General features: G+C 38.7%; 1 protein-coding gene across 2 annotated transcripts in view; it reads right to left on the bottom strand.

The window, feature by feature from the left end:
- The window catches only part of ZSWIM6 (zinc finger SWIM-type containing 6), a 113103-nt gene that overhangs the window by 40608 nt on the left and 55571 nt on the right, over window positions 1-16924 (bottom strand). For both annotated transcript variants that reach the window (XM_071581137.1, XM_071581138.1), the window contains exons 2-4: window positions 13225-13581; window positions 3039-3187; window positions 2371-2521 (exon numbers count right to left, since the gene is read on the bottom strand). In XM_071581137.1, coding sequence (XP_071437238.1) covers window positions 2371-2521; window positions 3039-3187; window positions 13225-13581 — 657 coding nt within the window. The remainder of the gene's footprint in view (window positions 1-2370; window positions 2522-3038; window positions 3188-13224; window positions 13582-16924) is intronic.

Here is a 16924-nt window from a genome sequence, read left to right as displayed (position 1 = left end):
CTACCTAGGTATGTGTAAGGAATTTTTTTTAATATGATGCTTTTGAATTGTAATTACTTATGAAATTAGGATTCTCTACTAAAAAATTGCCAGATTCATATTTAGACCTGAAGTATTTTATTTGGGTGTCTTAAGTGCAGGTTTCAATAGCTTATTTTTAGGAGGGGGGTTGTTGTTGTTCTTTTAGCTGTGGGGTTTTTTGTTGTTGTTTTCAAATTGGCATCTTCAAACATTCAAACCCAATCTGACTTCTACTGAAATCAACAATTTTTTATAAACTTCAACAGGAACTCTGATCAGAGCTCAGGGTGTTCTTCCAGTACCCTTGTCAATGCCCAGTGCCAAGCAGGAAGCACCAGTTAAGTTCTAATGAAAGACTCAAGGGACCCAGTCAAGGAGCAAAGCTAAAGCTAATTAAGTATGCTTAAAAATCTATGCCAAGATGGAACTGACAAAGTGGCCATATGCCTAGCAGTTGGCAGAGAGCATATCAGGGCAAGCAAGCAAACTTTTATTGAAAGCAGAGTCTATTTTTACATACTTTTTATCTCCTAAAATTCTCCCTAACTAAAATGTTAAATTGTTACCTACCTGTAAAACAAGTAAGAGCATAGATAAAACATTTTAAAGGGCATACAAATATGGCACTCCCAGATTACAATACAAAAGGTTAATATGAAAAAGCCTGTGTCACTCTCTCTGTTGATATTTTGGTTCTCCAAAATCCTAGATTACAACACAGGAAGCCAACAGGACTTTTTAACATAATGATACCATCACTCCCTTAAATTCAATGTTTGAGTTACCTCTTCCATTGAGAGCACAGATTATACATTGCCAGGGCCATTCAGCTTTTCCTTCTACAGTTTCCTATTGTAACTTTGGCCTCCCTAAAAATGTCCTTCAACTTCTGTTACATTCACTTCTTTTTTTGTTTTGTTTTGATATGCAGGTCTCACACAGTAAAAGGATGTGTTTACAGAGAAATTCAAGGCAAAATCCTAGCAAAAACATCACAGAGACTTGTAACTTTCACACCAGATAGGAATGAAGTTGGAGACTCATTCAATTTAACAGCATTTTGGAGGGAACTTGCTAAGCACCAGTGGAAGGAATCCTACTAGTAGAAAGAAGAAATGGACGGTTCAGCAAAATAAACACTATCTGGAGGTGGAAGAACCAACTTAACTTCTTTCGCCTACTGCACACCTGAAAGGATTGAAATGTATCTGCAACTGAAACCAGGGCATATGGTCAACATACTTTGATACTGTTTAGAGGTGGCAGACCAGCTCAGGACTGAAACAACAGGGCCTGCCTCAGACTGCATAAGAGGGGCACCTATCAGAGGAGGACACCAAGATGATTAAAGGGGTCGAGCACCTTTCCTGTGAGGAAAGGCTGAGAACTGGGGTTGTTCAGGCTAAAGAAGAGAAGGCTTTGGGGAGACCTTAAGTGCACCTTCCAGTACCTAAAATGAGCCTACAAGAAGGCTGGAGAGAATTTTTTACAAGGGCATATAGAGATAGGACAAGGGGGAATGGCTTTAAACTGAAAGAAGTTTTGATTAGCTATTAGGAAAAAAAATTGTTTACTGTGAGGGTGGTGGGGAACTGGGACTGGCTGCCCAGAGAAGTTGTGGATGCCCCATCTCTGCAAGTGTTCAAAACCAGGTTGGATGGAGCTCTAAGAAAACTGTCTAGTGGAAGCTGCCCCAGCTCACAGTAGGGTAGTTGGAACCAGATGATCTTTAAAGTCTCTTCTAACCCAAATCATTCTATGATTTTATGATGAAATTCTTACGATTTTGAAAATTTCTGAAGCATAGGTTCAAAGCCATATTAGTTAGTTTGTTGAACACTTTAGAGCAAGTGTCCTCAGATGCCACCAGTTTAATATTCCTTTCCCATTTCATCCTGTGTTCTCCTCTTAATTGTACAACTAAGTCATGGTCACCTTTCCTGTAAAACACTGTTGTGTTGATTTTCTGTCATTTCATCTCTTTTCCTGCTCAGTAACGGACTTCTCTAGTTGTGAAGTGATTTCTTCAACCTTTCCAGTTTAGCACTAGCAGCTTATATATTTAGCCTCAGTTGTATAGCTATATTTCCTCTTTCTATTTTATTCTTTCTAGATCCTTAAGTACTTAAAACCTGTTGGAATTGTACTTCTTTCATACTGTGTTTCCTCTCCATCTGCAGTTGTATTCTGCTGTAGATCAGAAATTCAGTTTCACTCAATCTTAACTGAAAAAGGAAAACTGCAGAAAACTCTGCATTGCCTAGTACCACACAAACAGTTTCTCAATACCAAATATGCAATCGTTTCTTTATTATACATATGTACACCAAAATGAGTCTTTGAATTTACCCAGTTCATCCCAGAGCTGCCTATACTTGTCAGTCATTGTGGTTCCTTGTTGTCTCCAAAGTGCCAGACGAGGGTCAGCCATGAACTGTTCTGTTATCAACGTCAACATGCGAGCTCCATTTGAATCCCTCATTTTTAGCATCTCTCGCACCTAAGAAACGAGTGTTTTAATACAAACTTGAAAAAAGCAAAGAAATCACAGTACAGACAATACGCTGCAATGATAATATTCCCCTTCTGTTACGTTAAAATTGCAATTAACATGTGCAATGTGAAATTTTAAGTGGAAAAAATAGTCAGCCTTTCCAATTTTAACAAATTTTGATTTCAGTATCCAATTGCAATTTTTCTGAGAATTTTTCCAGAAGTAATCCACAGGTGTATTATGGACACTGCTGTAAAACTGATTTCTGCAGGTTTTTCCAATATTTTGGGGGTGGGAAGGAAGAGAACAGTAGAGCTGTAGGTAATTGAAATGTTACTTTATACCCTTCCACTGATCAAGACACATCAGATTGCAGTCCACCGCTGTACAACTCACTATTAAGTGGCCATTGTGTTCCCAAGATTTTGCCTTGTTTCAGGACAGTACTTTGGATAAGACACAAACAAGTTTGGACTGGCTTGGAGAAAATGGAAAAGAAAAAGGGTTTGAGTACTCAACACACCTTTGCAAAAAGCAAATTGAGCTGCTTTCCTGATCCATGGTATCCACCTTGAAAAAGGAAGAGTTTAACCTGTTCTTGAACTTGTTCCTCATCCAAATGCCAGCAATTTTCATCATCTATGCTAGCACCTGCTGTTGGGTCAGGAGCACCTGCAAACAGCAAGAAAAGAAATCATTACGTTCTGTATAAAGACAGGAGGTTCTTGTGTCCAGTGGAGAGGACTACTACAGAAGGGTTTGGATTTGTGTTCTCTCCTGTTTTGGATTTCTTTAAAATAGACTTAAATTTCAGTGGTCTGAAGCACTCAGACATTACAGCCTATGAACAGAAATTTATATAAACAATATTCTTTTTTCTAACAAAACATTACAATCAGGATGAGGAGGTTTTTCCTCCCATTTCAGCACCTACACCAAGACAATGTTACGAGCAAAATTAGAACTTTGCATAACATTTCTACAACTGTGATGTTAAAACCACTCTCCCCCAAACACCTGTGTAATTCCTGTACCTTCAGCAATCTTGCTCAGGTTTAAGTGACTGCTAGTGAGCGCTGCTATTGATGAACATGAGGAGAATCATCACCTCGGTGCCTCTGAGCTGTGATGGCTCTGCAAAGCTAAACAAAGAGTAAAAAAATCCCCAAACAAATCCAAAGTCTTGAAGTACTAAAGGCATTTCCATCATAAATAAGAGTCAGAGCTGTGTAAGACCATCCTGCTTCCAAAGGAAGCATTTTTACATAGGCCATGTCATACGCAGAGTCAATTCAGAGTAACTGTACCTGAATTAGCCTGCAATTACTACATTTACATTAGGCAGTGCTTTGGCCACAGGCTCCATAACTCAGATTTTGCAGTTCAGACCAATGATGTTCTCCTGGTGGCTTCTTCTAAAGGAAAAAAAAATCAACTAAAACAAGTTCTTGCACCATTTAGAAATTTCTGATTTTCTTAAGAACTGTGCACTTTTTGTAAGGTCTTCAGACTGAAAAGGCTGAAACATTTATTTACAAATGTCAGACTCAGCTCAAGGTAGGACATTACCATACCAGATGTAAGGCATTTTATTTAAGCATGCCGGAGACTCAAGTTAACATTTTTATTCTGGTCTTGTCATAACTGTGTAATCTTTATCTATGTTAGGTTTTGCAAAGACATTAGATATTGAAGCACATTAGAAGATCTCTCTCTTTTAGATCCATGTCCATGTTACCTCTGTAGCCAAAAAAAAAGGAAAGAATACTGCCAGGGAAGGAAAATTACTTAGATTTGTAAACATCTGGGTATTTTCAGAGAAGTCCCGAGAACCCGAAAAACAAAGACAGCTAATACTCTCCAGATGTATAGGAAAGAAACATTACTTCCACTGATTCAAACCTTCATTTCACACTTGCAGTTCTGCCATGGAGGTGAAGCTTTTAGGTAGTCGAAGGAAATGCTAAAATCGTATTCAATAAAAACAGAATCAGAAGATTTAAAGGGTCAGAGGGATGTCTTGACTACAAGTTACTGAGATAGTAAACAAAAAAAACCAACATTCCAGCTCAGCAACTTCCTACACTGTCTCCACTTTCGGAGCCTACAGCTAGGAACACTGCATTACCATATATATACACATACATATACACATATATACACTTAAATTACTAAGTTATCATGTCTTTGAAGACATGAATGAACTTTCCTACCTTCCATAAGAACAATAACAGGATCAAGTTCAAGACAGTACAAAACCCAAGTAATGAAAAACCTCCTCTTTCTGCAAGTGCTTCTATCTTTGGTATGCTAGTTTTAAGGGGCTTTCAATTCCATCAGCTACATGGAATACATACAAGTCTTTGGTTGCAAAGAGCAAGATAAAAAGGGAAATCAAGCCACACAAGAATAAGCAGTGCAGCTGTTGCAGACCCAGGTTTTCAGTATCACCTTGCAAATAGTTTAAATATTTCATTGCTCCAACACACAAAGTGCAGTGAAGAGGAACTATATAAAAGCACCAGTATACAAAATACACTTATATTTGCTCCTAACTTCAATGGAGTGAATTATCTTTAAATAATCTTGGAATTGTTGCTTTCAATGTGAATTAAAAATAGCTCAAGATTCCTCAGCTAAGCTTCCCTATTTAGGGAAAAAACATAAATTCCTTTCATAACTGTTTACATTTTATCAAAAAGCTCACCAGTCAGTTTGTGCTAGAAGGTTAAACTTCAACAAAACTACCACAGATTCTGTAACAACGGGATTCCTTTACAAAACAAGCATGCCCACTACCCCAGGCCAGCAGCACTGTCCCCACCAAGGCTATTTCTCCCAATACAATCCCAAATATACCTTTCCCAGGAGCTCAATATCACTACACTCACGCCAGTGTTAATTTCAAGTCAGGAGGCCGGAAGGCTGTAAAAGCTGAATGTGCCAAGCCAAGGGTCTGAGCTCTGCAATGCTTTCAGCACAATATTACAGGTATGTCCAACTCTGAAGAATTATTTTCTTACATCACCTTATACAGGCTACACTTAGTATAATCAAAATTTTTGAGCAGGTTGTATAAAGAACTTTCAGGGTACGTGCAACCAGCTACAGTTGTAATTCACTCATTTTCAACACTGTTATCAGACGTCAGCAATAGGCATGGATGCAAAGGCATGGAGACACCATGTCTGATCAGGCACAAGTCCAAACCACCCTCCCACCATGGCAGCAGCCAGGCATTCAGTGGTGCTGCAGGGGAAGTCTCAGCTTCCCACTGCCCATGTCATTCTGTTTTTGAGGTCAAGACTTGACCATTTCCATGTCTCTCAAATAGGCACTTCTCAAGTTCAGGGTAACTTACAGTCAGGTGATTGCTATGGCTTGTTTCCTCTCCCACTCAAACACAGATCACAGATAGGATTTCTAATAGCCACTTCTCTTCTGGAAACAGGGGACTGAGTGAAGAGATTAGGAACTATCTGAATAAGCAACAGGAGGGAGCTGCCTCAGGAGCTAAGAGAAAAGGGTCTAGCAACAGCTGTCAGGAAGGTTCAGGGTCAACACCAGGCAGAGCTCAAGGTTCACCCCAAAGGCAGTCGCTTCACGCAGGGTGCAGCACAGCCCTGAAGAGGCACCACAAGGCTTTGGCAGAGGGACAGTTTGGCTGCAGAAAGGCACATGGCAGCTCTGAAATTAAACTCTGTAGTGCAGTTTGGTACCAAGGCTAAATGCTTGTTCCCTGTTTGTAAACTGGGGATAAGTGTTACGTATGTGCTTTAGGGGGATGTCATGAGGATAAATTAGTTTTTGAACTATGAAAGTGAAAAGCACTGTATAATTACACTAATTATTAAAACCTGTAATTAAACTGTGTCAGTTCATAGACTAACATATGTCATCTCCTTCACTCCAACAACCTCTGGCTTTTTAGACTTCTATCCTGACTGATCTTTGACGTATACTTTACATCATGTACTTACAGTTAAATGCAATAAATATTTATAATCAATATATAGATACAGCCATCTATACTTACTTTTACTGAAATTACTGAATTGCAATCCTAGCAATCAAATCAGGAATATTGTGCACAACTGCCTGTAACACTGAATACTCAATATCTGAGAAGAGGGTAGCACCCTTTTATATTTAAGATTATAGCAGGTTGCATGTTAAATATAATCAACTCCCAAGTTCTATGGAGAACCACTTAAAAAAATAGGTTGATTGATCATCTACTTTCTGATCACCTGCTTTCAAAGCAAGCAATCACCTTCAAGAACTGGTGTTGTGCATGGAGAACAACCTCACCAGTAAGTAGAAACAAGCAAGAAGCACTGATTAAAATGGACTAAGAAATCTGTATATTGCAAACTATTCAGGTGCAATAGACAGAAATCTTTGGATAAAGGAAGGCAAACTGCTTCCCTGATCCTTATTTCCTAAGCATCATAAGAGATGTCTTTGAATGATACCATGCCAAATTACTCAGCGATCGACACTGAAATTTGTTTGAACATTTAATAAAAAGTATAAGTAAGTATACAAATGAACTGTATAACAGTTATATTTTATTGTCATCACACAAAAGCATTAATGAGAAGAAGATATGGAAAAATCATTACAAATAAAAGCATGACTTACTGAGTACTGTATGAAGATTGAATGGTCCTAGCTAGAAATAACACTGCTGTATGCTGATTCACAACAGAATAGTGATGGATTTTATAAACTTAGTATGCTCAGAACTACTTTTAACAATGGTTAAAAAACCCCAAAGATCATAACATTAATGATCCAAAAGTATTATTACGCCTTTGATTCCCCGAATGATTCAAAGTTTTCACATAAGCCACGTCATGTTGCACTTAGCTTCAGAACTCTTGGGTGACCTGTAACACCCGTTAAGCAGCGCTCAGCATCAAAGCAGAACAGCAGCTGCTATGAAGACATCAGTGCTAACACAAAATATGAAGGCAGGACAGGTGATCCTAAGTTGCTGAGGAAAGTTAGTAAATCCCCAATAAGTTTTTAACTTCAAAAAATTCTCTTCTCTCTCTGCACATACAGCAAAATGCACTAACGTATTTACTGGCAGTATCTAATCTTTCCTGCTAAAATCCACATCTCACAAACATCATATAGCAATACGTTTCAAAGTTTATTTGTGTATGGCAGATAAAAGAACTTTATCAGTATAGATAAGCATGCTTTATTTCAATTTATTTTTACCTTATGTGTTCTTTAATAAAATTTCATTATCTTCTATATAATAGTTTTTATATTTATGTTTAATGTGTCTGAAAATATCTTTCCTAAAATCATGACTTTCATAAATTAGTTTTTCATTTTACTTTGCTATCTTTTTTTGGTTACATTGTCATACTTACTTAGTTCTGCTTGATTTTTTGAAATTTCTCTAGTTTTGGCTACTTTCATTTCTTTCATTTCTTGCCTACTAAACAATTTGGATACTAAGCACTGAAGCACTTCATTTTCATCCTTCTTGAAAGGAAACTCACCTGTCATTTGTTACGTTCTTTTGCAACTAATCTCTCAAGCAATTTTACCAATTTAGGCAGGGCCATGTGGAAGATTCCATCACTTTTTAGATAATTTTACTTCTTTAACATTAAATAATCCCTTTATTAGTACATCAGCAATAGATTGTACTCTGTTGTTCAGTCCTACTCTACCCTACAATTTTCCACTAAAACAGCTGCAATTTCAGTTAAATATATTAAATAGATCTTAACACATCTTATCCTTTACCTCCAGATTGCTCTTTAGAACAGCACTAGGTATTCTGAAGTAATCTATCAAAAAAAAGCTTTCAAATAAATTTCCTTCCTGGATGCTTCCTCTAGTGCTGCTAATACACATTACAAATTAATGTCAGCTGAGGATGTACCTCCATTTGCCTGGACAAATATAGAAAAAAACCTATAGAAACAAGGTACCTCTCCTTGTCAGAAGATAAACACACTTCAACTGCTTTCACCAAGGGTCTCCCTCTTAAATTTAAGTTCATATGCACGGGGGTTTGTACTGACAAATAACTTTTATTGCAAGTTGGAGAATCAAAGAATGGAAGAAAGTCTGGAGAAATCCAGATGGTTCTTCCAAAAGCAGAGATTGCAACAGCAGCACTAAATACTCAAGGGAAAGAAACACTACAACTTAAAAGTTAAAAATTAAATACGTTTGCCAGGCTGTTCTTATACCAAAAAAGGTACACCTTTTTCCACTATGCACATAATAAGAAATCAACAGTAATACAGGATTAATATGAAAACAGACATTTCAACTCTCCTTCCTTCCATCTTGCAATTACTTTCCTATTTCTACTCAGATTCTCATGAGCACAGTTTGACCTTCCAATCAATTTATTTGAGAGAAAGTTTCACACCTATCAAAAGACAATACAAGATGACAAACACAGCTGATCATCTACTGTCATCCTGACTGCTCTTTTTCCAGCCTACACACCTGACAGCACTCTCTGCTACAATGGTATAAAAACTAACAGGGAGGAGGAAAAACGCCTCAGCTATGCAGGACCCAAAGCTACGTCCAGGTTCCTTCAAGAGCATACCCAGATTCAAACCCAATGTGAAGCCAACAGTTCTGCAGCGCAGACATCAGGGTATCAGCATTAATACTTTCAGTTGTCCTCAGTATAGGAGATTACACACAACAGCATTCTTGTTTTGAAATCATCAGGAATGTGCACAGCTGTAGCAGTGTCACATGAGAAAATCAGAACACAAGACATGAGTTGCTTTTGTGCTCTAAAAACATGCAAAACACCCTCATGTAATCACTACCAAGTGGAAACAGAATGGGAAATACAGAAGGGGGTTCCCAATAAATCAGTTGTCTCTCCTAAATAAGTTACTGAACAGTGTATTCCTGTGCTTCTAACAGCATCCTCTTATTTCTCCCTGCAGAGAGGCTCAGTTATGAAGCAAGAAAGGATATTGGATCATTTGTATCCACAAAGGAACTCAAAGTGATTTGCTATTTCTAAGCCCATGTCATCAGGCCAAAACCAGTCATCAAATGCTGCACCACACAGGATTTTGAGCAAATGAACAATTACCCAATTCACCTTCTGTGAAAGGACAGTACTGCAGAGTTGTTCCACCTGATCATCTCCCTTATAAGCCAGCTCATAAGCAAGACAACACGACCACTGTGGTCAGAGCTCTTGTAAGTGCCAGACCATTCACATGTACAAATAAATATTATTCAAGAGCTGATTTCTTGTATATATCACTGAAAATGCATGAAAACTAGAACTAGTACAGTCACCACCAGAGAATAACAAAAATTTACAATCTCAATTCTTATACAGAACAACCCTGAAATTAAAACACATTGAAAGGAATTTCCTCATTCAACTTCAGAATCAAGACTTCCCTTAAATCAAAGCTGTTTCTGGTGTTTCTGTACCAGGTCTCCTCTCCCTTTTTTAAGCAAGTTTTTCCTCTCACTCACCTGTGCCTTCAAGCAGCAATTAATATAATTTCTCTTCAGACATCAGTTCAGTGAGGTTAAACTGTTCAAAGCAAGACAGATGTTATGGGTTTGGCCAGGTGGGCCTAAATTTAGGCTTTAAAGTTCAGACTAGGCCTGAAATTGTCAGCTAACTTGAGCTGGGCTGAGCTAGCTAACAGCTGACTGCTTCGAGCCAATAATATTGTACTCCATACCATACTACATCACCTCAAAGGGTGCAAAATCCAGTGTGTGGGAGTGGCTTGGTCAGTTCCATTATGGCTGGAGTGTAGAGAAGACCACTCCAGTAGTTCTGTTAGGCTCTGCCCCTGCTGCTGCTACATCTTATTTTGTTTGAGTTCAGGGAAGTAGAAACATTTTGTTGCTACTCTTTCTGTTTCTTGCTAGGCGTCTTTTAGAATACTTTTACATTTAGAGTGATACACTTTGTATCAATTGGAGAGTGGGAGGTTATTACTTTTTTTATATATATATATAACTTGTGTAAGTGTGTGTTATATTGTAGTTTTCTCTTAATTTTCTCTTTTCTGTATAAATACATGTAGTTAGTTTCAGCATAAATCTGGTTTGAAGGTTTTTTTCTTCCTCTCTCCCTCTTCTTTTTTTCCCTTGGCTGGTTGAGGTGGGGAGGGACACTTTCACTCTGTCTTGGACAGCTGGCATTTTGCCAGCTCAAACCAAGACAACAGGTCTACCAAGACAGTCTTGTATTACAAACCTAACGTGCAGCACAGGAGATACGATGAGGTGAAGGGTGATCCTAGATCCATCACCCTATGATACTAAAAGCAGAGACACAAAATTTTTTTGTTATTTTTCACAATTTCTTTTGGTTAATATTAGTTATTTTTAATAAGGAATTTGATTAAACATCAAAATAACAGAATTACAATATGAGTATCCCAAAAGAATGTTTACTTGGTACATAATTAGAGGAACTTGTCATGCTTTTAAGGAAAAAATAATTCTTTTAGTATTGTGAACATTACAAAAATTCAGACCATGGCTTCACATGAGTCTGAGAAGAAAAGCAGGAAACTAGAATGTCTTTTACAGATTCATAGAATCGATTGGGTTGGAAAAGACCTCCAAGATCATCAAGTCCAACCCTTGGTCCAACTCCAGTCCATTCACCAGATCATGGCACTCAGTGCCACGTCCAATCTCAGTTTAAAATCCTCCAGGGATGGTGAATCCACCACCTCTCTGGGCAGTCCATTCCAATGCCCGATTACTCTCTCTGGAAAGCATTTTTTCCTGATATCCAACTTAATTGCCCCTGGCAGAGCTTAAGCCTGTGCCCCCTTGTCCTGTTGCTGAGTGCCTGGGAGAAGAGACCAGCCCCCACTTGGCTAGACCTTCCCTATGATGCAGCTTTCTTTGGTAATAGCAGTTTATTTTCTTCTTTTGCCTAGATTTTGTACTTTGGCTTTTGGTATTTCATTAGGAAATAGTGATAGGCAATAAAGATACACTGTAATCTCACTTACTAGGAAAACAGCAACATGTATAAGAAACATTTTGGCATTGGATAATTTTAAACCTCAAATTCACTGTGAAATTTCATAACTTATCATCAATTTAGTTTATCTTCTATTCTTTTTGCTATTTGAGCTGTGACATAAGCCTCAAATCTCTCTCTAAAAATACTTTATATAATAACGAATAATGAGATACTTCGACAATAAGAAAACAGCTGACAGACTAACATGCCTACAATAACTGCAGACTTCATATTGATTGTCTGCAACAGCTTGTCATTTCTCTTACACTGGCCACAGTATAGCTAATACAGACACACAGAGCCATCACCTGTCCTTTGTTTCTCATCCCTGCCTTCCTCTTTTCTAACCATCCTCGATTGTTTGAATCTTCTATGCCAATTGAATCTTCTGTGCCTCTCTCATACCCTAACTCTTCCTTACCCTTTGGCTCCTTACACTCAGGTTGTTAATAACTCTCATGTGACACATGCCTTCATTCCGTAACATCTGAGCATCTTCCTCTATTGCTTCATGTCCTGCATCTCCTTTAGTTTCACTTGCTCTGACAATCACCTTTTCATTATGTTCAACACCTACAGCACCTGCCTTGCCTCTGGCCACATCCCCATAGCACCCGATGCCAAAAAAAGAGCACTGGCCCTGAAATTCATTTTCTTGCAGTATCATCTGGCTGGGCCTGGCAGTGTCACAGCAACCTAAGAGACAAGGGCTAAGCTGCAGAGCCCTGTTACTGGAAGGACTCATTTTGTTCTGCCTACACTGGAACTAACACACATGTGGTTTTCTTTCTCTTATGCATCTGAGTTTTGTTTGTATTGCAAATACTCTGAAAAATGACCATGTCTCTTTAACACAAGACATGTTGCTGTCAATGACAGAAAAAAGAAAAATACATTTCTAGATATTTAGATAACTTACAGGTCTGGTCACCTGAGAGGACACTTCTATCAGTCGACCTTACAGGAACACAAGACTCTGACACCAGTTGGGTCAACTCAAACCCACACTACCTGCTTTCAGTTCAGCAGGGCTCATAAAAAAGCCATGTCAGAAGGCTCAAGTCACACCCATCACCCCTGAACAAAAGTAAGTTGTTCGCTACAAAAATCAGAGCCATTAAAACTATGTACAGCTGAAAGAGCAGGAAAGATCAAGACTTTGCTATGCTGCAGCTGCTGCAGCACTAATGGGGAAAAAAGCATTAAAATACAGGGTTTATACCTTTCCTGACTTTATACAGAAACCAAATCCCAAAGGTTAACATAAGGATACTTAATGAATGAAAAAACCAGTAACACCTACTTGCTTTTATACTTTGCCATTAAAACAAAATTACACAATCAAAATGTCAGCAGATTAATACAAAGAAGAAAATAATAATAAAAAGGCCATTGATAAGTTGGCAAGACAGTTCCTTTAAGCAATATGGATACACAAAGAACACCACTACCCAGTTTTTAATAGCTGAAGAAAGTATGAACCAGATCAGGTCACACTTTTCCAAAGTTTTCTCAACATCTTAAAATGAAGGTTCAATACCAGAATCCTCTTTACTAAACACTATAAAAATCACAGACTAATTCAGCCTAAAATACAACCAAGCAAGTCGTGCTCCTGATGCCACAAAAAAAGCTCAAAATGTAAGAGGGAATGAAGCAAAAGGAAGAACAATATCAAACTCACCATGGACTTGATTGATTTCTGAATTCTGAGAAAGAATTTCATCGGCTAATTTTTGAGCAGTTGGCAAAACTTCTGTGTGGTGCACTGTGATCAAATACTGTACAAATTTTTGTAGTTGGTCTCTGTTCATTTGAAAGAGTGTCTCTGAAATGGGAAGATGCAGTTTGACCTGATCTGGCTTGCGGATCCGGTATAAAGAGAGTGCCACAACGTGGGCACAGTAAAATATGTCCTTGTTTCCACAGCTACAGGTCACTGAGGTAATCTTGCAACGATCAAAGCTGATAGCTACATTGCAAACAGTTTCTGGCTCCGATTGCATTGCAGGCTCTGTTACTGTGCCACTCAAGTGGAAACCTGTGCAGAGAAAAAAAGAGAACTTAATGATATATGTAAAATATTATATCTCATTATCAAGACTCTTTTGTTAATAGAGTAAAAGTCATTGGCTATTTCTGAGAAATGATAAAACTTAAAGAACTTCCTTAACTACACATATGATTAATCCTTTCTTTTGCACATACCCCTTTCATCTCCAATAAAAGCAAAAGGATAGTAAAAAGTTTACAAGACCTCTGCCATTTCATCACAACATTCATAAAAGTCTGACAGCAAGAGAAATATTTATTTGACAAATGACAGCTGCAGAAGCAGAGTAGCACCCCATCAAGACCAATATGAAACTCCTACTACCTCAGTAAATTAGCAGCAATTTTTCAACCCCCCCACCAGGGAGCCTGCAGCACCTACCAGCAGATTGAACCATCCTCTCAGTAAGCGAGAGGGACGTAGTGCACTCTAGTGGCATGAACACAGGTCCTAGCCTCGACTGACTCACTAACATTAGTCACTCAACCTCTTTGCTTTCACCTCTCCCACCTCTGGGCTCATGTTAAAGCTCACCTTCACCCAATCGACCCAGCAGAACAGCCAGTTTTGCACCTCTTCACAGACGCAAACTGCTGCGGTTACCAATACACAGGATGTCAGATTTGTAACCCTGAATGAGACACATGAACTGCTCCAGACATCTGCATTATGGCCCTGTTTTCCACGCGGCATAACAAAGCACAAGGCAAAAATCTTTCTGCGGTAAGGAGGTGTGGTATGCCATGAGCAAGATGTTTGCTTCAGCAAAGGGGCCATGTTAGACACAGCAAAAGGCCTCAAACACTTAAGATCTGACCTCAGCTCACCTGTTTGCCCAAAATAAGGGCCCAGGTTTGGCTCCCAGTACTTTATCACTGAATAGCAGAATATGGAGGTTGACACTGACACTGATTTCAACCCAAGCATTAAGTCAGAGGCATAGATACAGGGCAGTGCAACTGAATCTCATACGCCGTATCAGTGTTAGACTTGCACAGTACATATAACATCTTGGATGGAAACAAGTAAGGTGTTACACATTAGCTACTTATAATGGAACAAATATGAACCTGCACTCCCACAAAGTCAAAAACAGATCTAATATTCTTCAACTACCAGAAAAGTGTATTGCAGTAAGCATTGTCACATGAAGAATAGATGGGGGGCGGGAGAGGGGGAATATACACATAAAGCATGTCTGACTAGAACTATCTTAAATCATTTTTAAAAATCTTCAACTTCTAGGAAACTTCTGTTTCAGAGCAGGTTGTGCAGGCACCACCTCTGTCTGGATTACATTCAGCTGCAGCAGACTGATACTCTACCCTGAAGAAAAGTCATGCACACACTGGCCTTGACTTTGCAGGAGGATGCTCCCCAGGTAAAGCAATTAAACATCTCGGCTGAGGGAGTAAGCTGTCAAGTGCACAGAGATGAAGGGGAGGGGATGAACAAGCCCATGCCTAGCCAGTATTTGTGTCCTTGCCTTCACTCAACACTTGCTGAGAGAAGAGGAGTGGAACTGCCCCTCACATTGTGAGCTTCTCCCTCTGCCTTTCCCTTTGGTTTCACAGCATGTTCCTCCCTTCACTTCACATTCATTCCCAGTAAGCGAAAGCTGGATTGATGATCCCAAAGAAACTGCATGGGAGATTATTTTTTATTGTCAATTTTCTATGAAGCACCTGTCTCTGATCCATGAGCTGAGGAAAAGTCTAACACTTGCACACTGCAAGAGCCTGATCCTACTTCTTCATACTTTTAGTAAGCATTTGAACTCCTATTAATTCCAGTAGAAAAAGGCCTGATGAAAGACTTTCCATTTCCATTAAACTGATGCAAAATAAAATAAAAAAGACAAACCAGCCACTCCAACAATATTACCACTTTTAATTTGCCAGTATGTAATTCAAGCATTCAGAGAAAGTTAAAATCCTCTTGGAAACTTGGAAGGTCTCCAGAAATATTCACAGTCAAAAACAGGCCTGCCTGCCCTTAAATCCCTGCACTGTTCAGGCAGAAAGAGCTCATGGCTTCCTCTCCACTGAGACGTTAGGAATTTCTGTTACGAGCAGCAACATTTAGAAACACACATCCTCCTCATCTAAACAATGATAGCACTGATACAAGTCAACTTACCTAACCTATCCCTCTTAACTCTCAGTGTAAAGAGAAAACATCAGCTGTCCTTTCAGGCTAAAGATGTAAAAGCTCTGTATTAACTATCCCACCAGGAATCTCTGGTAATTATGAAATACTTTTCCTCCTCTTTTTCTGTTAGTGATTTTAAAGAAAGAAACTGCTGCTAGTAAATATGACCTTCATAAAGGTTTCCACATACCAGAGAAAAGAATTCAGGAAATTTCAGCTCAGAAGCCCTGGCAGGGCTGTTATAATTAACCCACTGGACATCAAGTACCACCTTCTCCACTGCCTCCAACACTGCAGAGGACTGAACAGGGAGAGCTGCTCCCCTCCTGTAAACACAGCCTTTATCTTTTTTAATCTACCCATCTAATATTCTCCAAATAAAGTATGAAAAGTTAGGAGCAGGTAAAAAGTTGATGCACTGTAGTTTACAGCCTGCCAAGAAGCAAGATGTTACATGCTGCTGGAAGGAGCCTAAAGGAATAACCTCTGTGGTGACTTGAATATAATGACATTTCACTAACAGGTACGAAGGTGCAGAAAATCTCTTCAGCTAAACCCTGCAAGGCCTCACGCTAAAGAGGTACTTCCCTTCAAAGAGAAAATTTCTTTTATCCAAAGTAACAAAACCTTTGCTGGAAATACTTATCCATTCCAAAAAACTCCAAGAAGATTTAAGTTTTTAGCTTAAGAGATTATTCATTATTATCTGAAGACAACAAAAGAGTTGCAGGAGGTGAAGCGTGTTTCATTACAGAATCTATTTACAGAACAGGCATGTTTTCCCTTCAGCTGCTGTAGTTTGAAGTGTTTTACTGTTTTCAAGTCAGCATGCGATCAGCAATTTAAGTTCTGATGACATTTTAAATGACACTTTGCATTCTGCAAAAATGTGCTTAGAAAAGAAGTTGGAGCATTAAGACAATGTATGAAAAAAAACTTTTACAAAATGATTTTGCTTCTGTTGAACACTCACCTCAAACACACTTCAAGTTATTTTAACAGCCAATAAAATAGTGTTCTCAGCTGTCATACTTTTGAAAGAGGACTGTGCCAACGTGCCATCAGGAGGAAAGCATTAAGAAGTCTGTGAATTTTACAAAACCATTTTTGCCAATATCTGCTTGACAGCATCCAATGCATTAAGGAAAAATAGCCTGTGTCTGTAAAGCTGCCTGATAAA

This window comes from Pithys albifrons, chromosome Z, assembly GCF_047495875.1.
Source record: "Pithys albifrons albifrons isolate INPA30051 chromosome Z, PitAlb_v1, whole genome shotgun sequence".
NCBI lineage: Eukaryota > Metazoa > Chordata > Aves > Passeriformes > Thamnophilidae > Pithys > Pithys albifrons.
The sequence above is the reverse complement of the archived record's forward strand: the minus strand, read 5'-3'. Positions and strand labels throughout refer to the sequence as shown.